Source organism: Bufo bufo, chromosome 4 (genome assembly GCF_905171765.1).
Source record: "Bufo bufo chromosome 4, aBufBuf1.1, whole genome shotgun sequence".
NCBI classification, from domain to species: Eukaryota; Metazoa; Chordata; class Amphibia; order Anura; family Bufonidae; genus Bufo; species Bufo bufo.
In genome coordinates this window covers 132,916,290-132,940,313 of record NC_053392.1, presented here as the reverse complement: position 1 = coordinate 132,940,313, position 24,024 = coordinate 132,916,290, and the positions used below count along the sequence as shown (strand labels likewise).

The following is a 24,024-nucleotide window of genomic DNA, read 5'->3' as shown; positions in this document are numbered from 1 at the left end:
TGGAGGTCTGGATTTGGAGTCACACTCAAAATAAAAGTGGAAAAACACATTACAGGCTGATCCAACTTTGATGTAATGTCCTTAAAACAAGTCAAAATGAGGCTCAGTAGTGTGTGTGGCCTCCACGTGCCTGTATGACCTCCCTACAACGCCTGTGCATGCTCCTGATGAGGTGGCGGACGGTCTCCTGAGGGATCTCCTCCCAGACCTGGACTAAAGCATCTGCCAACTCCTGGACAGTCTGTGGTGCAACGTGACGTTGGTGGATAGAGCGAGACATGATGTCCCAGATGTGCTCAATTGGATTCAGGTCTGGGGAACGGGCGGGCCAGTCCATAGCATCAATGCCTTCGTCTTGCAGGAACTGCTGACACACTCCAGCCACATGAGGTCTAGCATTGTCTTGCATTAGGAGGAACCCAGGGCCAACCGCACCAGCATATGGTCTCACAAGGGGTCTGAGGATCTCATCTCGGTACCTAATGGCAGTCAGGCTACCTCTGGCGAGCACATGGAGGGCTGTGCGGCCCTCCAAAGAAATGCCACCCCACACCATTACTGACCCAATGCCAAACCGGTCATGCTGGAGGATGTTGCAGGCAGCAGAACGTTCTCCACGCCGTCTCCAGACTCTGCTTTCATCTGTGAAGAGCACAGGGCGCCAGTGGCGAATTTGCCAATCTTGGTGTTCTCTGGCAAATGCCAAACGTCCTGCACGGTGTTGGGCTGTAAGCACAACCCCCACCTGTGGACGTCGGGCCCTCATATCACCCTCATGGAGTTTGTTTCTGACCGTTTGAGCAGACACATGCACATTTGTGGCCTGCTGGAGGTCATTTTGCAAGGCTCTGGCAGTGCTCCTCCTGTTCCTCCTTGCACAAAGGCGGAGGTAGCGGTCCTGCTGCTGGGTTGTTGCCCTCCTACGGCCTCCTCCACGTCTCCTGATGTACTGGCCTGTCTCCTGGTAGCGCCTCCATGCTCTGGACACTACGCTGACAGACACAGCAAACCTTCTTGCCACAGCTCGCATTGATGTGCCATCCTGGATAAGCTGCACTACCTGAGCCACTTGTGTGGGTTGTAGACTCCGTCTCATGCTACCACTAGAGTGAAAGCACCGCCAGCATTCAAAAGTGACCAAAACATCAGCCAGGAAGCATAGGAACTGAGAAGTGGTCTGTGGTCACCACCTGCAGAACCACTCCTTTATTGGGGGGTGTCTTGCTAATTGCCTATAATTTCCACCTGTTTATCCCATTTGCACAACAGCATGTGAAATTGATTGTCACTCAGTGTTGCTTCCTAAGTGGACAGTTTGATTTCACAGAAGTGTGATTGACTTGGAGTTACATTGTGTTGTTTAAGTGTTCCCTTTATTTTTTTGAGCAGTGTAGTTACATCTGTTTTATTACAGCTCAGGGCATATGAATGCAGCACACACACCTATAGTCACATAGACATGTCCTCCCTGCACACACATATATATTCACATGTCCTTGTCCTCCCTGCACACACATATACACGGTAACTTCCTCTCCTCTGCACACAACATATAACTGGAGAGGGCGCGCTTCTGATTAGCATGTCACGTGACATCACAAGGTCCCCACAGCCTCCTGGAGTTTAGCCGCTCCCCTTCTGATTATGAAGAGGCTGACACCTCCCAGTCATGTGACTGACCACGTGCTCGTGACATCGTCAAAGGTCCTTTAGCATTGTCCTATGTTTCGCATTCTAGAGGAGAGAGAGCGATAGAAGCTACCCATAGGGAAGAGCGCGTCAGTCCTGTGACGATGGTGAGTTGTACTTATGTGCTGGGACTTGTAGTTCCCCATTGGGCAGGCTTTAGTGTATTGGTTGTGGTGGATACGTGGCTGGTGTAGAGGATATGCTCCACATGACCGCTCTTCTGCTGTGTGCGGTCACATCCTTGTGTCATTGCCATTGGTAATATGGACAGTGGGAGTGATCATACAGTTTCTTATCTCCCATGGTGTATAAAAGAGAAAGAGGGACCGTGTTATATTACAGGCACCCCAAAGCCTATACATACCGTAACCCCAGCAGGCGCAGTGGCCCCCCAGTACCGCAAGCCCGGCAGGCGCAGTGGCCCCCCAGTACCGCAAGCCCGGCAGGCGCAGTGGCCCCACCAGTACCGCAGGCGCAGTGGCCCCCCCAGTACCGCAAGCCCGGCAGGCGCAGTGGCCCCCCCCAGTACCGCAAGCCCGGCAGGCGCAGTGGCCCCCCCCAGTACCGCAAGCCCGGCAGGCGCAGTGGCCCCCCCCAGTACCGCAAGCCCGGCAGGCGCAGTGGCCCCCCAGTACCGCAAGCCCGGCAGGCGCAGTGGCCCCACCAGTACCGCAGGCGCAGTGGCCCCCCCAGTACCGCAAGCCCGGCAGGCGCAGTGGCCCCCCAGTACCGCAAGCCCGGCAGGCGCAGTGGCCCCCCCAGTACCGCAAGCCCGGCAGGCGCAGTGGCCCCCCCCCAGTACCGCAGGCGCAGTGGCCCCCCCAGTACCGCAAGCCCGGCAGGCGCAGTGGCCCCCCCAGTACCGCAAGCCCGGCAGGCGCAGTGGCCCCCCAGTACCGCAAGCCCGGCAGGCGCAGTGGCCCCCCAGTACCGCAAGCCCGGAAGGCGCAGTGGCCCCCCAGTACCGCAAGCCCGGCAGGCGCAGTGGCCCCCCAGTACCGCAAGCCCGATCAGACTAGTGTTCTATAACCCTGTTCACACTTATCTGTGGCCTGTTGCCTGTAAGCTATCATCTCCAGCAATGTGAGACATTTGGTGGGCAGAGCTTTACTTCTCCTGGAGGTATTTGTCACTTTAAGCAGCTTTTGCCAAGAATCCCGAAGCCTTGTATTTAGCCCTGTTTTATTGAGAAATGTAATCTTGTAAAATATAATGCTCTTACTCCTGGTGACAGATGCTTTCCAGTTTTCTAGTATTTTTGACACAATAGATCATCAAAATCAGATCAGCGGTGGTCCAACACCCCGAGCCCATGCCGATCAGCTGCTCTGATTCATTATGTAGTGGGCAGAGCTGGTTACTTGGTGGGAGATCAGAGGATTGCAGGGTATTCCGGTTCTGAGAAGTTATCACCTATCCACAGGATAGGAAATAACTATTAGATCAGTGGGGGTCGCACTGCTGGGACCCCCACCATTCACGAGAACAGAACCTGTGTCCATCAGGGCCCTCCAAAAACGAATAGAGTAACAGGGTAAGCATGCACAGTGGTAGGATCCCCACCGATCAAGAGAACTGAAAGTGCTCAGCCGCTCCCTTCATTTCTGTGGGAGTTCCTGATGTAGCAGATACAGGGGATACCTATAAACGGCAAAATTGGCCTTTTTTATTTACACCTTTATTTTCGTATAACAAAAAAAAAAAAAAGTTTAAAACTGTACATAATTGGTTTTGTCTCCGTATCAACCCATACATTAGTGATCATGTTATTTATTCCATCAGAGGCCAACATTGTTGATTTTTTGTTAATTCCACCTCCTGATAAACACATTAAAGGGAACCTGTCACCGGGATTTGATGTATAGAGCTGAGGACATGGGTTGCTAGATCGCCGCTAGCACATCCGCAATACCCAGTCCCCATAGCTCTGTGTGCTTTTATTTGATCCATATGCAAATTAACCTGAGATGAGTCCGGTCCCTGACTCATCTCACATACAGGACTCATCTCAGGTTAATTTGCATATGTATCAAATCGTGTTTTTTTTACACAATAAAAGCACACAGAGCTATGGGGACTGGGTATTGCGGATGTGCTAGCGGCCATCTAGCAACCCATGTCCTCAGCTCTATACACAAAATCCTGGTGACAGGTTCCCTTTAAAAAGTGATCAAAAAGTCCTATATATGCCAAAGTGGCAACAATGAAAACGACATCTTGTCTGGCAAGCTCTGTGGATGGAAACCTAAAAATCTTACGGATATTTGAATACAACGACACATGAGCAAATTATTTAAAAAAATAAGTCTTTTTATTGTGCAAAAGTAGAAATAATTATATAATTGGTGAACATGCTGACTTGCAGAATAAAGTTATTGTTTATACCGCATGATGGATTTGCTGTGGTCTCCCCATATCCATATTCACATGGGTAACTGGTATCCCCATAAGTACTCTTACTGCAGTCATAATGGCTGAAGCCAGTGCTGTTTCTATAGGCTCATTGCAGGTGGATTTGCAGTCTGCAGCAAGTTACAGTATACTACGTGCGGATGGGATCCTGAAACCACCATTCACATGTTGCAGAAACTTCCCCTGCTTAGAGGGGAAACCGGACAACACAGGGAATCTGCCTGCAATAGAGAAGTGATCATTACTTACCTGGCAGTTCTCCCGGTCAGGATCTGTTGGCCTGGGTGCAGCAGTAATGTCACGTCAAGAACGTGTGACCACTGCAGCCAATCACTGGCCATTGATAGAATGCAGTAGTCACGGGTATAAATGGGAATGTCATTACAGAAGTCAAATAAACAAAGGGGGGGGGGGGTATGATAGGTAAGTATAGGTTCTTTTTTTGTCACATGGCTTTCCTTTTAGGAAAATCTTTCTTTTTTTTATCAGATCATTTTTATTAAAGGTTTTACATACAGCCAATTATTCAGATTAACCGTACATTATATGACAATAGGATATCAATACAGTAAAATCAATCATACTTTATCCAAATCAGCACGTCCATAACACTGCGTCAAAAAAACCTTTATTAAATCTCCCAGTCCCCCCCAACTCCCTTCCCACCTCCCCAAGGAAAATCTTTCTAGTTGACCTGTGTGGGGCAGAATGTAAGACAACACCTACCACTGGGAGGACTGGTCCCGTGTAAACTATAAAATCCACGTCTATATCTCTCACCTTTTATAAGTGATTACTGGCGATTTCTGGAATTAGGGTGTTCTGTGTGCTTCGTTATGGCTGTGCAGACTTTCCTATCACATCGGTCTTAAAAAAAAAAAAAAAAAAAAAGCGTTATTGCGTATTGATACACACCAGGGTGTCACTCCCGGAAGTGTCTCTCTTTCCTTAGAACGTGAAGCCTCTCTGCAGCTCCACTTGTGGATGAAGGGCGCCATCTGGATCCACTATCTTTAATCGGGACACTCCACTTTGACGTTCACTCGTCTCGACTATTAAGACTTTCATCACTTGTGTAGTAAGTAAGTTGTTTCTTTATACACAATGTGAAATGTATCATCACTGACACCATACTTGAAGGGGCTGTTCAGTGCTGCAGCTTCCAGTGGAGATGTGTTCTGTACTGGTAGACCCGTACTGGCATAGGGTGTCTGCTGCAGTGCTGAAGAACCCCTGTAAGATATACATGTCATTATACTTCTGCTTAGGTTCCTTATATTCTGTGTGTCTTCTCCACCCCGACAGTATCCACTTCATGGTCCATCATGTTCTTGACGGTGCCATATTTGCTTTTGAGAAGAATGAGAGCCCGCCGTGAGCAGCTCGTTGAACAAGTTCGTTATGAGCCGCCACCACGTCAGTACAGAGTAAGCAGTAATAATGTGAACAGAAGAAGAAGGCGACGGCGGAGGAGAATATTCCCTGTAAGAATTAGCCTGTCTGAAATCGACGAGCATGACATTAAAGAACGCTACCGCCTCAATTCGGATGCCATTATGTCTTTATACGAACTCATCAAGAAAGACTTGATCTCCACCACGAAGAGAAGCAATGCTGTTCCTGGGATTGTGAAGTTGCTCTGCGCTCTTCATTATTTCACCAGCGGCTCCTTACAGAGCACTGTGGCTGAGGCTGGTGGCATAACCCAAAGCACCTTCAGCCGCGCTCTTTCCGAGGTCATATCCGCTATTCTGAAGCTCTCTGACCAGTTCATAAGGTTCCCCAGCGATAAGACCGACTTACAGCTCATAAAGCAAGGCTTCCAGGGCATCAGCGGGTTTCCAGATGTCTTGGGTGCGGTGGGTTGTACACATATAGCCATATCACCACCATCTGAGATGGAGCAGATGTATCGGAACAAGAAGCACTATCACTCCATCAATGTGCAGATTGTATCCGACTCGGACATGAGGATCTTGGACGTAGTTTCGACGTTTCCTGGATCGACGCATGACTCCTCAGTCCTGAAACAGTCTGAAATTCATGAAAGATTTGAGAAAGGAGAATTTAGCGGGTGGTTATTGGGTATGTACAATGGACTGGGGCATTTAGAAATGTTCTGTCTGACACCGGCATCAGATGAACAGGTTCAGATCTTTGTAGATATTTTCTAGTGTTGATGCTATCTACAGATCAGGTAGGACATATACTTAAATGGGTACTCTGGTTACAAGTTATTCCCTATCCACTGGACCCACACCAATTTGCGAGAACAAGGTGACCCATATCCAGCATTTTAATGGGAGAACTGATTGAGCATGCAAGTCTATGGGACAGCTGAGCGCTAGACTTGGCTTTCTCAAGCAGTCCCATAGAGATGAATTGAGGCCATTTTAAACAAGGCACTGGGACCCCAGTTCTTGTGATTAGTGGGGGTCCTAGTGGTCAATCTGTCGGGTTTTTATATGCAGGAACGAGTTAGTTAAAGAGGTTTTATGAAAACACCCCTTTCTTATAGGGGGCATATGGACATTATAGAAAGGTGGGCCTCTGTTTGGGACCCACCCTGTGAGCCTGTATGAGTAGCTACTATTCTGAAGGACTTGTCATCCTTTTATAGCATGGATTGCCATTGATCTGAAGAGTTGCCATGTAATACTGGCAAATAGCTGATCATCCTTGGCAACTGCAATCCCATTGGTGGTCTCCCATTAGACAATCCCTTTAAGGCACTATGCACACTTGCGTTACACAGTTTTTCGTCTTCCTGTCCATCCTTAATTACCAATAATGAGAACCGAACCAAACTCAGAAAAGTTGCTTTCCCCTCTTATGTTCCCATTTTTGGCAATTAAAGAAGCTTAGAGCTTCTACATGCTGAAGTCCCAGTGTAAATGGTAGTTTATCCTAATGAATTGTGCTTGCGGCAGAATTATTTATGTAGGCTCTTTTCACTTGTGGCAGTAAATCTGAAGATTTTTCTTACGGTTTTCAGCCTGCCAGTGCATAAGTTGAAATCTGTGGCAAATTGAATTTGCGGCAAAATCTGCACGTAACAAATACAAATTCCCCAATTCTTGCTTGGTGGCGAACAACACTTCTGTACATCCAAAGGCTGAAAACCTGTGCAGATCTAATACTTGTAATGGGGTAAAATACTTCAGTAATGTTGCATGGGAGATATATAGGTATCTAATTATTTGGTGTCTGATATTCAAAGAGCATCTTTTAGCAGATTTGTACTTCTGACACTGGCTGACCTGTTACATGTGCGCTTGGCAGCTGAAGGCATTTGTGTTGGTCCCATGTTCATATGTGTCCGCATTGCTGAGAAAAATGAAAGTTTTTAATATGCGCAAATGAGCCTCTAGGAGCAATGGGGGCGTTGCCATTACACCTAGAGGCTCTGCTCTCTCTGCAACTGTTGCTCCTTCTGCACTTTAATAGACAGGGCCAGGCAATGAAAACAACATCCCGCCTGGCCCTGTCAATTACAGTGCAGAAGGCGCAGCAGTTGCAAATAGAGCAGAGCCTCTAGGAGTAACGGCAACACCCCCATTGCTCCTAGAGGCTCGTTTGCAAAAATTAAAACATACATTTTCTCAGCAATACGGGCACGTATGACCATAGGACGAACACAGATGGCTTCATCTGCCAAGCGCACATGAAACGGGTCAGTCCGTTTCAGAGGTACAAATCTGCAATCAGATGTCCTTTAATTTTGGGAAAGAAGGGATAGGTTATTCCCCCTGCTGTTTGATCTGATTGTATGATGTCCTGTCTTTCAGGAGATGCAGGATATAGCGTTAAGCCATGGCTTCTCACACCCTTTGAGAGCCCGGCTACGGAGTCAGAGGATCGTTATAACTTATCACACGACACAACGTATTCTGCGGTGGAGCGCACTATTGAGCTTCTGAAAAGCCGCTTCCGCTGTCTGGACAATCCCAATGGGGTTCTCCTATATAACCCCGAGAAAGTCAGCAAAATCATTCTTGTGTGCTGCATCATACACAATATCGCTGTGGTCAGAAATATTGAGGTGGACCTTGCTCAGGATCTCAGGCCTCCAATCAAAGATGAGTCGACGGAGGATGACACAATGGAGGGCACTGCGCAGAGGGATACAGTGGTGGCAGAATACTTCTCTGGTAAGACTGCAGTTCCTGGAATGTATAGGGAGAGATTTCCCCTATCTTCTGTAAATTGTGTATTCTTGTGAGCTGTACAAACATTCCTTATAGTGTGATGTGTAGAAAATCTGGTTGTAATTCTTAACCCCTTACATGTACAGCATTATGTGCAAGGGCTTGTACGGAGCGAGCTTCTGGCTGAGCCCACTCTGTACATGGCAGGTGCCGGCTGTGTAATACAGCAGGAACCCCAACGCAATGACTAGGATCGGCGAAACCGGTCATTTAACCCCTCAGGCTTCCGATCAGAGGCTTTGCAGTGAAATCGTTGGGCTCTGATTAGTTACCATGACAGTCGTGCTAAACTGGCTGTAAAGCAGTGGACGAGGCACAGCTTCACAGGCAGGCCACAAATATCACATAGACCATAATAGTTTTCTATTATGGTATATGGGACAAGCCTTCAGAAGATCGCAGGTTATACCTTTTTATAGGTTACTGAGTAAAAAGTGAAAAAAAAATTTTTAATTCAATTCGCCCTCTTTTCCCAACTTTACATATAAACAAAAAAACAAACAAGAACGGGTATCATCATTTTTTTTCCTGCGCGGTAAACGCCATGACAAAAAACCCCCACAATTTTGGCTTTTTTTTTTTTTTGTCACCTTGTCCCCTCTAAAAATATTGCATAACTGATGAAAAAGTTTTACGTACCCCAAAAGTGGTACCAATAAAAACTACAGTTTGTCCTGCAAAAAACAAGTCTTCATACAGCTCTGTAATGGCTATCAGAAAATGGTGATGCAAAGATTTTTTTTTATTTTTGGAGGATTCCTTCCCGATAATGCGCTGCTTGTTAGTGAAGAGCTGCAGTCACATACAGTGATCAGATCACCTCCACAGTATGAGGACGAGCGTTAAATTTGTTACTCCAGTTTTCCTACTCCACCCTTGTGCACTAGCGAGTTTGTGACCTCCCCCTTTTTTAAAAAAAAAAAAAATTCTCAGTGATAAATCTGGAGTGAAACTCAACATGGCTAACAACGCCCACTTTCCCACCTACATAGTAAGTCGCAAAGCCCCTATTTTGTGACTTTTGATGCCAGAAATCTGGAATGATGGGGTGATAAATTCCCCCCATAGTGTACATCCTTTCATCCGCTGTCTGAAACTCCTTTTAATCTGATATTCCATCACTGGGTTTTTCAGCACAGAACTACAATTTAAAGGGAACCTGTCGCTCTCATGCAGCCCTAACCACAGGCCATATGAAACCGCAAGAGACTTCCTTACTCCAAAGACCAGCCTGTCTATTTCATACTGGATCAGGAAGCAGGAGACAGATGACCCCCGTTTTCTGTAGATGTCTAGTGATCATTCTATTTTATGTAACTGCGGATCTCTCTTATGTTCCAGGTTAAACAGATGGCAATGCTGTACAGATCGTCACCTGCACCATGCATGGTCTCCACCTATAGCCTGTCTTTTCTTTTGTACTATTTGTCACATTTAGCTTTATTACTTATACATGTTAATAAATGGTTTTTTTTCTAGAATCCGTGTTCTGTCTCATTGCAAAATAGATGTATTCACAGAGCTATATTTCTCCTGCAAAGGAGCATTCATGTGGCATGTGTGTGATGATCCATGTTCCTGCTCGTCCCCGCATCCCCCAGTAGTAGCTATTATTGAGGACAAAATACACAGTTATTAGGATGGGCACATAAAATTCATCTGTTACAGCTGATGGGCATGGGCCCTAATACTCAAGATTTGCATGACCTGGGCAAAAAGAGGATGGGGTTTCCGCCACTAAGGTAGTCCTTCCTACATTATCCAGCAGTCCTCTCAGTGGTGCCACAGAGCTGCCCAACCTGCTTGGCTTTAAAGGGAGTCCGTCAGCAGTTTTCACCATGCAAAAAAGCAGACGGTGCTGGGGAGGGCAGGACAAACAAACCCTTTGTGGAGCTTTTATCAGGATTAGCGTGAATATTAACATGTGCCAGATTCTGCTCCTGCAAGTGCACAGCCTCCTCTCTGCCTTCATTGACAAGTAGTGGCCCCCTGGTTGGATGATATAACTGTCACTCAGAGGGAAGGGGCTGTGAAACCGTTTATTGGAGAGAGCAGATCACAGTGAAGCCCAGCCTCCACGGAACTTGTAGGATCAGAGTTTGGCAGAATAAAAGTTCATATTCACACTGCTCCTGATAATAAAAATGCCATGAAAGGTAAGTTTGTTCTGCACTGCTCTACCAAGCGATATCAGCTGTTTTGCATGGTGTAAACTGTTGACATACTTCCTTTTAGCAGGCACCTGTAACACTCAGGTCCTGAAGATTTAGACCAAAGTTACCGTGGATATAATTTTTTATTTTTTTGCCAACTTTTGAGTCATTAAAAAACGGTTATAATTTATTTTTTCATAGACTTGTCTTCAATAATTGATTTTTCTTGCAAGGTGTTTGTGGGGTGGTAATAGTGGCTATCCTTTTATTTACAGCTTTTGCACTGTTAGGCTACATGCACACGAACATTGTTTGTTTACGTGTCCGTTCCTTTATTTTTTTGCAGATAGGATGCGTAACCAATCATTTCAGTGGGTCCGTGCTGGGACCCTCACTAATCACAAGAATGGGGGCCCTGTGCCCCCTGCAGCCCCCTGAAATGAATGGAGCAGTTGGTTAGGCATGCATCCGGCCACTCCATTCCTTTCTACGGGAATTCTGGAGATAGCCAGCGCTGTCCTGTGGCTAGGGGATAATTTAATGTAACCAGAATACCCTATCGGATGCTCTACATAAGTTTTCCTTTTGGAGCTTTTGGATGCCAGTCCAGCTCCAGGCAGAGCTCATGGACAAGAGTGGAGCTGACTTTTCATTCAGCTTTCCTGGAGTTCAGAAAGACGAGCCACATGAAATGGCATTTTAAGGGGTAGAACTTGTCAGAAGAGACCATCTAGAGGACACCTATTTACTGGGAATTTCCCGATGCCCTCTATGGCGTACCCATCGTTTAGATTGTGCCCTTTTTACGTCGCCGGTGGTATTAAGAACATCATGGCATCTACTATTCCTGGGAGCTGGCCTAATGACGACATTCATTAAGTCTTTTTGCAGCCGTTATAAGCTCACCCTCCATTCAGACGCTGTGTATTTAGCCCTGTCCAAGCGACCATAATGTTTGTAGCAAAAGCAAAAAATAATTTTAACAAAAATGTTTATATCTTGACAAGACTCCAAATGGAAATGCTGATATTTCGTCCAAGTATTCCAAGCATATGAGTACATGGATGCCAGCCCGGCTGGTAAACAGTTGTCTGGTTGCCCGTCGTCCAGTAATTCTCCAGTTCGGCACACATCCCACAGTGTCCCTCTGTCCTCGGAAATACACAATGTGATTGTATCGGACATTTGCTCCTCCAGTGCACCATAAGAACTTGCACTTGATACGTATGCTTTAATTATAAGAGGGGTTCCCATAAGGAGTCATAATAGTCATCTCCTTGACATATTGCAGCCCATCAGAAAGTGACAGAGAGGAAACTTTTTCTTGGGACCATGTAAAGTTACTTCTTTGAAATGTTTTCTGCAGGGCTGGCAAGGACATCTCAATTAGTTGATGCTGGACAGCAGTAGATTTATATATATATTTTTTAACATATTAGTCCGTCTATCCGCTAACTACTATACAGTGATCCTCCAATTAACCCTGGTCTGGTTGGTTCCTGATTAACAATATTTTGGTTGTACTAGCTGGTTAGACGGATTTGTTACCATGTCTCATGATTAATGTAGGCATTCACCCCCATCCCTGTAGCACTAATAAACTTTTTATTATTTTTGCCCTTTTAATGTCCCTTTTCTATATTTGTTCTCTTCTTCTTCTGGACAGCAGTAGAGCCCCAATATTTGGACCCTTACTTATGTCACATCTTAAAAGGGTTATCCAAGGTAATTTTTTATTTTTATTTCAGTAAACCGGCGAGGAGGACCTTTTCAAAATGATAAGCAAAGTTACCTACCCAGCCTCCTCCAATCCAGCGTCTCCTCTTCCCCAAGGTGCAGCGGTTACGTCCCATATACTGCCCCATCGGCAGTGTACGGGAGATCTCTGCAATACATTACTGCCTACAGCCCAGGCAGGAGGAAGGAGCGGTGGCGCTGGAGGGGGCTGGGAAGGTAAGTGTAAGTTTGCTTATTATTTTCATAGACCCCTTAACAGTTTACAGAAATAAAAATGTAAAAAATTGCTCATCCCCATTAAAGAGTACCCATTGCCATTCCCCATGCAGTAATCAGTATGGAGCATCTCTTCTGTTCTGTTCCTAAGTTATTCCTACAAGAAGTTAATGAATATGCAACTGGGTGTTTCCATTGCATTGTCTGACTCTATCCAATCAGTGCTGACCCCCGACTGGTAACATCCAGCTGCAGAGTCATTAATAAACTCTTTCTAGTAGCAATAACAGAGGAATGGTTCAAAATAGTTATAAGAATAAATGCTACGGAATTGTACGGAATGCACATAGTTAGTAAAACAGTCACGTCAGGAGAGGTGACAAGTCCTTATTAAGTTCCAGTATTTCTTATATGGGCGTACCAAGCAGGGGACGCTCTGTCAAGTCCTAAGCTACGACCTGTTACGGTGTATGGGCATCATATTGAGGGGCATCTGCTTGAAAACTTGTTTTATTTGCCAGAGTGGAGAACTGCAAGTAAGGAAGACACTTGGTCTGGCAATCTTGGCCTTGCTATCTATACATGACATGGTCTAACCATTTATATCAATGGGCACCATGTAGGATTACATTTCCCGACCAGTTGCACTTAGACACTTAAAAACTGTAAATAATGTAATATTTCTTCTATACCAATGAATATGGCTGCTAACTAGAGGGGCCCATGAAGAGATGGAGGGTATTTATTTTTTATTTTTGCTGAGTTTTCCTTGCAGGATTCTGTGTGTTTTCTATCTGACCTGACTCCTCTGTCTTATGACCCTTGTAGGTGTCCCTGAGTCTGAGGCACATTATTGCTTTCAGTCGGAGCAGTCTATGTTTAAGGAGTATGTCCAGTATTCCTAATGCTGGACAGGCACTTCTTGACCTTGGTTTCTCTGATGAGCAAGCTGAAAAGATCCAGCGTTTGAGATGCCCTCCACACAAGATGCCCAACATTAAGGAACTTTTTTTCATTGGACTGAGTCACAGGACAGTACTGAGAATACTTGAAGAAAGACCAGAGCTTTTAAAGATTACCGACCAGGAGCTGAGGGACAGGGTAGACACTCTGAGGAGCCTTGGCCTCGGAGAAGGTAAGATTTCTTGAAAAGGTAAGGCTACTTTCACACTTGTGGTGTTGTTTTCCGGTATTGAGTGGATCTCAATACCGGAAAAAAACCATTTCCGTTTAGTCCTCAGGCATTCTGAATGGAAAGAGGGCCGTTCAGGATGCATCAGGATGTCTTCCGTTCTGGCAGCATTCTGTTTTGTGACCGGAAACAAAACCGCTGCGAGCTATCTGGTCATAAAAAACGGATCCGGCACTGAAAACAATGAAAGTCAATGGTGACAGATTTGTTTTTTTATGGAGCCTAAAAAAATGGATCCGTCACCTAATGTATTTAGTGACGGATCGGTTTAATTCTGGTATTGAGATCCTCAATACTGGAATTAACAACGCACGTGTGAAAGTGGCCTAAGATGATTGTTTAAAAGGGTTTCCAGCCCGAGGCCTCTATCCCCTACATAGCTGATATCAGTGAGGTGCCTAGATGCGCATCGCTGTTTCTATCATTGCCACATACTTTGAATGGAGAGTAGGAAGTATATTCGATGCCGTGCCGTTGAAACCCCTGGTAATCCCGATTTTGCAGGTGGGGGCATGTAGTCGGCCTGTTCTGGTGATCCCAGCAGCAACATTTTTTCCTCTCCACTGCTTTCTGTCTGGAATACCCCAATTTTCTGGGTATTCCAAACTGCTTTGTTCACATGGAGTTTCACAGTTCAGACAATAACCCGTCCGCAGGTCTTCCAATTAACCATGTCACAGGTAACCACCCATAAAACGTAACTTTTAATATCTATCTACAAACCCTCCAACACAAACCACATAACAGTAAAATAGGAAAACAAGATGGAAGATATCACTAGGTTGATACTTAGCTTTGGGGCTAGGAATGGCAGAGATTGGGCCTAATATATAGCTATGGGCTCTCTTCCTATAGCTGACCCTCTCACTATTTATGGCCGCCCCGATAGGTGCGATCCCGTATCAGAAACCTAGGGTTTGTAGCTATTTTAGATAGATATTAAAAGTTAAGTTTTATGGGTGGTTACCTGTGACTTTGTTCACATGGAGAATTCCCCAGCAGAAAAATCACAAGTAGATCAATAGATCGGTAGCTGAAAAGAGATCCTTTTTGGTGGAGGTTTTAGAAGCGTTTTTGCCTCTGTTTTTCTAATCCAACCCTTGGGTAGAATAATTTAGAAGTGTTTTTGTGGCAGAAATGCTTGTAAGGCCTCTTGCACACAAACTTTTTTTTTTCCGTTCGTTTTTTTTTTAGTTCCATATACGGAACCATTCATTTCAATTGATCAGCAAAAAAAAAGGAAGGTACTCCATATGCCTTCCATTTCCGTATTTCCGTTTTTCTGTTCCCTTCAAATATATAACATATCCTATTATTGTCCGCATAACGGACAAGGATAGTACTGTTCTATCAGGGGCCAGCTGTTCCGTTCTGCAAAAAACGGAATGCACACAGACGTAATCCGTATTTTTTTGCGAATCCGTTTTTTTGCGGCCCGCAAAATACTGAAAAAACCATACGGTCGTGTGAAATATGTATTTTGCGGTCCGCAGAAAACGGATCTTCAAAAAATATGGATGGTGTCCGTGTGCATTCCGTATTTTACGGAACAGCCGGCCTCTAATAGAACATTACTATCCTTGTCAGTTATGCGGACAATATTAGGACATGTTCTATATTTGAAGGGAACGGAAATACGGAAATGGAATGCACACACAGTACCTTCCTTTTTTTTGTGGACTTTCTGAAATGAATGGTTCCCCATACGGTCCGCAAAAAAACGGACATGGCCCTAAGGCCTCTTGCACACAAACGTTTTTTTTTTTTTTTCTTCTGTTTACGTTCCGTTTTTTGCGTTCCGTATACGGAACCATTTATTTCAATTGAGCCGCAAAAAAAACGGAAGGTACTCCGTATGCCTTCCGTTTCCGGATTTTAATTTTTCCATTCCGTTCAAGGATAGAACATGTCCTATTATTGTCCGCATAACGGACAAGGATAGTAATGTTCTATCAGGGGCCAGTTGTTCCGTTCCGCAAAAAACAGAAGGCACATGGATGTCATCCGTATTTTTGGCGGATCCGTTTTTTGCGGACCAAAATACTGAAAAAGCCATATGGTCGTGTGCAAGAGGCCTTATACTGTGTTTTGGGTATGTTATTAGGCCTCTTGCACACGACCGTATGGCTTTTTCAGTGTTTTGCGGTCCGTTTTTCACGGATCCGTTGTTCCATTTTTTTTTTTATTTTTTTTTTTTTTCCGTTGTGTTTCCGTTTCTGTTCCGTTTTTCCTTATGCCATATACAGTGATTAAATAGAAAACATTGGGCTGGGCATAACATTTTCAATAGAAGGTTCCGCAAAAACGGAACAGATACGGAAGACATACGGATGCATTTCCGTATGTGTTCCTTTTTTTTGGGCGGACCCATTGACTTGAATGCAGCTACAGAACGTTATTTGCGTGCAATAATAGGACATGTTCTATCTTTCAACGGAACGGAAATACAGAAACGGAATGCATACTGAGTATATTCCGTTTTTTTTTGCTGAACCTTTGAAATTAATGGCTCCGTATACGGAACGCAGAAAACGGCCCGTAAACGGAAAAAAATAAAACTGTTGTGTGAAAGAGGCCTTACTTTCGTGATACAGCCTGACTGTGGGTTTAACTGACCTGATCTGACAACATCCTCGAACCATATGATGCTGTGGGTTTGGCTCAGTTAAACCAATGGTTTGAGTTAGGCTGGGTTCACACGGACGTTGCGGGAAAATGTGCGGGTGCGTTACGGGAACACCCGCGATTTTTCCTCGCGAGTGCAAAACATTGTAATGCATTTTGCACTCTCGTGAGAAAAATCGCGCATGTTTGGTACCCAAACCCGAACTTCTTCACAGAAGTTCGGGCTTGGGTTAGGTGTTGTGTAGATTGTATTATTTTCCCTTATAACATGGTTATAAGGGAAAATAATAGCATTCTGAATACAGAATGCATAGTAAAACAGCGCTGGAGGGGTTAAAAAAAATAAAAAAATAATTTAACTCCACTTGATCGCGCAGACCGGCATCTCCTTTTTTTTTTTTTTCTTTTCTTTTTTTTTTAACCCCTCCAGCGCTGTTTTACTATGCATTACTATGCTATTATTTTCCCTTATAACCATGTTATAAGGGAAAATAATAATGATCGGGTCTCCATCCCGATCGTCTCCTAGCAACCGTGCGTGAAAATCGCACCGCATCCGCACTTGCTTGCGAATGCTTGCGATTTTCACGCAACCTCATTCACTTCTATGGGGCCTGCGTTGCGTGAAAAACGCAGAATATAGAGCATGCTGTGATTTTCACGCAACGCACAAGTGATGCGTGAAAATCACCGCTCATCTGAACAGCCCCATTGAAATGAATGGGTCGGGATTCAGTGCGGGTGCAATACGTTCACCTACCGCATTGCACCTGCGCGGAAATCTCGCCCGTGTGAACGCAGCCTTAGGAATACATCGAAAATTGGAGTATTCCATCCAGAAGCCATTTATCACTTCTCCACTGGATAGGTAATAAAGGCTAGATGGGTGGGGCCCAACTGCTGGGACCCCCACCAGTCAACAGAACAGGGGACTTCATGCCCCATTGGGGCCCAACTTCTCTCATGCGCACCTCTATTTTGAGAAGTTCCCTTCTATGTAGATCGTAGGTAATGGTCTATAATATCGCTGTTGTCATTGTCAGGGAAACGTTTCTCACACCATCATAGTGGTTTAGTTGGATGAGGGTACACAGAATATTACATCCCTCCTTGTACCCATTTTTCCCCCCCTCAAATGGCCTGGAAAACTCGAGGCACGTGCATTATCATTTAAGTATACCGGTACATACACTGATTTTATTATTCAAGGCCAAGATCATGAGCTCTTGTTTCTGCATAGGGTCTCTTCAAAACTCTCTGTCAAGGTGCTCAGCTCTTCTGTTAGTGCCACGCTCCCGTCTTCTAGCTGCAACACAGTGTCTCAAGATGAAATGTCAATTCACATCGCAGCAGGTACTGAAAATCTTAAATACTGCTCCAGAAACCCTGACTCAGGATCCTAGGTATTTAGAAGATGTGTTTCAGGTGAGTGGAGACATTTATTGTTCAAGATTTAAATTAAAGGATATGCAAGTCCAACCAATGTTTTTACTGCTCCATTGCAAACAAACCCTGTTGATCCTGTGTGTGTTCAGCAAATAGTCTTGATTAAAATATCCTACCATTTTGTGTCTACAGTTTCTATACACACAAGCATATTCGTTTCTATGGGGCCGTGCACACATCCTTGTTTTTTGTGATTCATTTGTCATTCCACAAATTGTAGAACGAGAATAGCTTTTTCTGTTGACATGAGTGAGAAAAATATAGAATGCAGAATGTAGGTGCAGGAGGAATTAGGGAGCAGAATCTCTTGTTTTCTCCATGTGCAGTATATGGAAGACATCACAACAGCTAGTCTTCATCAACTAGCTCAGATAAAGTTGACAATTAGTGATGGAGCCTGCATAACAGAGAACTGATGACTACAAGTCATATACAGTATATCACAAAAGTGAGTACACTCTCACATTTTTGTAAATAGATTATAAATACAGCTTGTATAATAGTGTAAATTTGGTGTGCCCTCAATATAACTCGGTACACAGCCATCAATGTCTAAACCGCTGGCAACAAAAGTGAGTACACCCCTAAGTGAGAATGTCCAAATTGTGCCCAATTAGACATTTTCCCTCCCCGGTGTCATGTGAATCGTTAGTGTTACAAGGTCTCAGGTGTGAATGAGGAGCAGGTGTGTTAAATGTGGTGTAATCATTCTCACACTCTCTCATACTGGTCACTGGAAGTTCAACATGGCACCTCATGGCAAAGAACTCTGTGGATCTGAAAAAATGAATTGTTGCTCTACATAAAGATGGCCCTGGCTATAAGAAGATTGCCAACATCCTGAAACTGAGCTGCAGGATGGTGACCAAGACCATACAGCAGTTTAACAAGACAAGGTTCCACCCAGAACAGGCCTCAAAGAAGTTGAGGGCAGTTATTCAGTGTCATATGCAGAGGTTGTCTTTTCAAAATAGACGTATGAGTGCTGCCAGCATTGCTGCAGAGGTTAAAAGGGTGGGGTGGGGGGTCAGCGTTTCAGTGCTTAAACCATATGCCGCACACTGCATCAAATTGGTCTGCATGGCTGCCGTCCCAGAAGGAAGCCTCTTCTAAATATGATGCACAAGAAAGCCCACAGACAGTTTTCTGAAGACAAGCAGACTAAGGACATGGATTACTGGAACCATGTCCTGTGGTCTGATGAGACCAAGATAAACTTATTTGGTTCAGATGGTGTCAAGCATGTGTGGTGGCAACCAGGTGTGGACTACAAAGACAAGTGTGTCTTGCCTACAGTCAAGCATGGAGAGTGTCATGATTTGGGGCTGCATGAGTGCTACCAGCTATGGGGAGCTAGAGTTCATTGTGGGAACCATGAATGCCAACATGTACTGTGACCTACTGAAGCAGAGTATGATCCCCTCCTTTGGAAACTGGGTCACAGAGCAGTATTCCAACATGACAATGACCGACCCCAAACACACCTCCAAGACGACCACTGCCTTGCTAAAGAAACTGAGGGTAAAGGAGCTGGACTGGCCAAGTATGTCTCCAGACCTAAACCCTAGTAAGTATCTGTGGGGCATCCTCGAATGGAGGGTGGAGTAGAGCAAGGTCTCGAACATCCATCAGCTCTGTGATGTCGTCATGGAGGAGTGGAAGAGGAATCCAGTGACAACCTGTGAAGCTCTAGAGAGTTAAGGCAGTGCTGGAAATTAATGGTGGCCACACAAAATATTGACACTGTGGGCACAATTTGGCTTTTTTTACTCAGGGGTGTACTCACTTTTGTTGCCAGTGGTTTAGACATTAATGGCTGTGTGTTGAGTTATTTTGAGGGCACACCAAATGTACACTGTTATACAAGCTGTACACTGACTACGTTACATTGTATCCAAGTGTCATATCTTCAGTGTTGTCCCAGGAAAAGATCTAATAAAATATTTTCAAAAATGCGAGGGGTGTACTCATTTTTGGAGATACTGTAATAGTTAGACAGTGTTATTCCTCATCTATACACACAATAGCTTATCCTGTCATAAATGTATGTAAGTTACTACTGCAGATAACGTATTGTTTAACAGGGTTTTTCAGGATTTTAATATTGATCACCTATCCTTGGGATAGGTCATCAATATCAGATCAGCGGGGGTCCAACACCCCTGCCGATCAGCTGGTTGAAGAGAAGGCTGCACTCCGTGTGAGCATAGCCTTCCCTTGTTTGTTTACCTGCTCGCCATCGACATTGCAGTGGTGAGCAGGTGTAATTACAAGAAGCCATCCCATTCACTTATATGGGACGGGTCTGTAGTATACATAGAAGTGAATGGGACGCTTGTAGTTACACCTTCTCACCACTGGGATGCCTACGGTGAGCAGGTAATCAATGAAAGGAAGTCTGCGCTTGCATGGAACGCAACCTTCTCTTCAACCTGCTGGCCGGCGGGGGTGCTGGGTGTCGGATCCCTGCCGATCTCATATTGATGACCTATCCTGAGAATACGTCATCAATATTAAAATCTCGAAAACCCGCTTTAAGCATCTTTGCTTAGCGATATTTCTTTTTCCACCTATATAGTACATATATTTTCGCATGGGAGGGAAACAAGGAGAGATGATTTCTTCTCAAGTTTTCCAAGTCTCTCTTAATGAGATTAGAGTTCGTCACCAATTCTTGGAACGTCTTGGCAAGTTCTATCCACCTAACAAGAAAATAGTGTGTCCTCCTTCCAACCCCAAACTAAAGGAAGTCATCCAGCTTGCAGAGGAAGACTTCTTATCTCATACAGCACACTCCACATCGGAAGAATTCAACACTTTCCGTAAAATTCTGGAGCGAGAAGAGCATGAAGCTGAACAGCAGATGGAGGACACGGAAGATGAGCTAAGTAGTGATGAAGACGATGATGAGCAAGATTCAGATAGTGAAGATGACTCTGAAGATGAAGACTACGAAGACAATGCTGACAGTGAAAAACCTAACCGCCTCAAGAAAAAATAGCATTATTGTTCCTATGAATCTTGTAATAATCATCCTAAATATATTTTATGCTGTGCCTTTAAAGAATAATTTTTGAGTGCCTCTATGACTAAACACCTTTTGGGGAGATTTATGAAACTGTGTAAAAGAAAAAACAGTCATTGTTACCATAGCAACTAATCACAGCGTAACCTTTTGTAAAAAAAAAAAAAGCTATGGTGGTTAGTTGCTAGGGGCAACAAAGACAGTGTTTTATAAATCTGCCAGTCTTCCAATGCTCAGGGAATTCAAATCTTTGAAGGGGTTGTAAAGGATTAGAAAAACATGACTGTTTTATTTCAGAAACGGCGCCACACCTGTCCGTGGGATGTATCTGCAGCTTCCAGTCTGGTTCTGGAATAAATAACGAAGCCGGCCGGCACGCACTCGCTCGTCTGTGCACGCTGCCAAGGGAAGGAGCGAACCCCACAGGCACTGTACGAAAAATCCCAGCAGCCGTGTCTTCATATAAATGTGTATACTTTATTTCTTTCAGTCATATGTCCCAACAGCTATATGCCTTCATCAACAGGTACATCCTTATACATATGAACACGATATATAAAGGAAGTTGATTAAGCCCCATGTAATGACGTCAGACGCCCAAACAAAATAGCATGAGAAAAACACAAGATAAACGTCAAAATAACAAAAAAAACAACAAAATAATATTCCACTTCTAAAATAAAGTATTCCACTTATGAACAAAAGATATTAATATGGCACCACTCGGATCCTTCAATGAGAAACAGAGGTCTATGGAAATATAATATAAAAAGAAAATCATCAGAGAACATGGGCAAAGAAAACCGAAAAGTCAGAAATGTATAATTTCATGGTCCCTATTGAGGCCCCTAGGATGTAATGTATCTAGTACATGGATCCAATATGCCTCCCTGCCCAGTAAAAGGCTTCTTAAAAAGCATATTTTTTTTGTTCTAGCACCTGAAATCTCAGTTGTGCTAAAGTGCGTTTATGTTTGTCAAAATGGTGTGGGAGGGGTAGCATTAAGTTCTTTGTCCTAATGGTCGATTTGTGCTTACAAAGACTATCTCTGATTGTCTGCATCGTCTCTCCAATGTAGAATAAACCGCACGGGCATTTTAGAAGATAGATTACATTAGTAGATTCACAAGTGAAAAAACCTCCGCACGGAGGAGGCGTAGGGCGGGCCGCAAGCACCGGCGGAACATCCGGGACGGGACAAAGCCAGATGGTACAACTCGCTCACAGGTATGACTCCATCTTTAATAATTAATCTGTCCTCCAAAAGTCTGGACCCAGACCAAATGAAAGCACTGCAGAAAGGTTTGTCTTTTAGCCCCACTACCTGCTTTGATGGCTTTCAATTGAATGTGGGTTTGCAACAGTTTTTTCGGAAAATAAGAATGAAAGCTCTGAACCAAGGGAGAAACCGCAAGGTGTGAATACTGATAGAAGACAAGGTAGATTATGTTTGACTGATTTGGGCTTGAGAATTAAGAGTACCTTCATGCCACCAAAGGTTTATCATCTGGTTGAAACTTATGTACAATTGGTTACTAAAGAGGTCCAGGGACTTATAGACTCTACGAATGATTTAGAACGTGAAATCACAAGAGAAGAGGGCGATTCGCACCTTAATGGAGGACAAAAGTCTGATTTTGAAACCTGCGGACAAAGGGGGTTCCATAGTCTTGATGGACAGAGCGAAATCCGTAGGGGAGGTTATGCGCCAGCTATCAGATACTGAAACGTATGAATCCCCTACATGGGATCCTGTTTTTCAGATTAAAGAAAAAATCATGAAGGTGGTTGGCCATTACGTGGTTCTAGGTGTTATAGATGACCAGATGCGCAATTTTTTGATAAATCAATCACCAGTTACCCCGGTATTCTATGTTCTCCCAAAAGTGGGCGTTGCTCAGTCTAAAAGAGGCTGCTACCCTCAATATACATTTTCTTAGATATTGAGGGTAGCGCCTCTTTTAGACTGGGCAACGCCCATCTGCCTGGGGCTTCTCAGCAGAGTATAAATGTAGCAGGTTCCTACACTGCCCTGAAAATTTGTAGGCTTAGGTAAGTCTAAGAGAGGCGGTATATTAAAGTTAGGTACCCATCTACGGAAGCCACCTTGACGCCTGGTAGATGGGCCCGACACACGTTTGATCAAAAATGTGCGCAAAGAGCTTCTATTTTTCCATTTATAGTGGGTATAATACCACTTCAATTTAGAATGATCCCCATTTCTCAGCTCTATTGTTTGTATGTGAAATGTTGAGCAGCCATTTTATTATCAATCATTTGAAGAGACACATGTATAAAACACTTGTTTATACCAGGAGAATGTCCTCATTTGGAAAAGATTTATAGATTACATATTTTGCGTACGGTCGCGGCCACACGAATCCCTCCTGGCTTTCTTTGACCATTTGAATACTGCCTGCGAAGGTTTGAGATTCACTTTAGTCTATGATGTGAATATGGTAAGTTTCTTGGACACTAGAGTAATGAAGGATCGCCATGGTCGCCTGTCCACAGATCTCCATAAAAAAGAGACTGATAGGAATAGCATTCTCCATTTCACTAGTGCTTACCCACCATCTTTGAAAAAGGCTATACCTAAGTCTCAATACCAAAGGGTTAAACGGATAGTCACAGACCCAGAGAGACTCAAATACTGAGACTGGAGGAGATGACGAAAAGATTTCAGGAGAGGGGATGTCCCACATCTATTTTAGATTAAGCCAAAAAAGAACTAGATAGATCAACACACTCTCCTACTAATGGAAAACCACCAAGAGTGACAGTCATACATAAATTTCATCCCTACAATGTGGGTTTTGACAAAATAATCCGGAGTCACTGGCACTTCTTGAGAAGTGGAGGAATTAAAAAATCCACCACTAATATGTAATAAAAGAAACCTGAGTTATAGAGAAGTTTGTTCATGCCGATTTGGGCAGCAGAAAAGAAACATTGAGACAAAGTGTGTTATCCACACAGAGAAAGGGCACGTTTCCGTGCCTCCATTGTCTCCAATGTTCTCACATAATAAAAGGCCCAGGACGGTCTTTTGAAGTGGAAGGTTTTTTCACTTGAGAATCTACTAATGTAATCTATCTTATAAAATGCCCGTGCGGTTTATTATACATTGGAGAGATGATGCAGACAATCAGCGATCGTATTTGTAAGCACAAATCGACCATTAGGACAAAGAACTTAATGCTACCCCATCCTCACATTTTGACAAACATTAAACGCACAACTGAGATTTCAGGTGCTAGAACAAATAAAAAGACCAAGAAGAGGGGGTGATATTAAGATGCTTTTACTGGGCAGGGAGGC

At 44.2% G+C, this 24,024-nt stretch overlaps 1 protein-coding gene across 4 annotated transcripts; it reads left to right on the top strand.

Annotated features, from left to right (window-relative positions):
- Positions 1–1,682: 1,682 nt before the first annotated feature.
- MTERF4 (mitochondrial transcription termination factor 4) lies at positions 1,683–20,782 on the top strand. 4 transcript variants are annotated; one of them, XM_040427929.1, is made up of 5 exons: positions 1,683–1,796; positions 5,054–5,179; positions 13,244–13,550; positions 17,473–17,657; positions 20,257–20,781. In XM_040427929.1, the coding sequence occupies exons 3-5, from the start codon at positions 13,304–13,306 to the stop codon at positions 20,677–20,679; spliced, it is 855 nt and encodes a 284-aa protein (XP_040283863.1). In that variant the 5' UTR covers positions 1,683–1,796; positions 5,054–5,179; positions 13,244–13,303; the 3' UTR covers positions 20,680–20,781. The 4 variants fall into 4 exon arrangements, with proteins under 4 accessions (XP_040283863.1, XP_040283860.1, XP_040283859.1 ...); XM_040427926.1 differs by lacking the exons at positions 13,244–13,550; positions 17,473–17,657; positions 20,257–20,781 and adding exons at positions 5,407–6,186; positions 7,890–8,252; positions 9,651–9,959 and having other exon boundaries at positions 5,054–5,183; XM_040427925.1 differs by lacking the exons at positions 13,244–13,550; positions 17,473–17,657; positions 20,257–20,781 and adding exons at positions 5,407–6,186; positions 7,890–8,252; positions 9,651–9,958.
- The last annotated feature ends 3,242 nt before the right edge of the window (positions 20,783–24,024 follow it).

What these genes read in the sequence shown, in the direction of transcription:
- MTERF4 (XM_040427926.1), top strand. Translation starts at nt 5,427, where the DNA reads ATGTTCTTGACGGTGCCATATTTGCTTTTGAGAAGAATGAGAGCCCGC. An exon ending in ATTTAGCGGGTGGTTATTGG is followed by an intron (nt 6,187 to 7,889) that starts GTATGTACAATG and finishes CCTGTCTTTCAG; the next exon opens with GAGATGCAGGATATAGCGTT.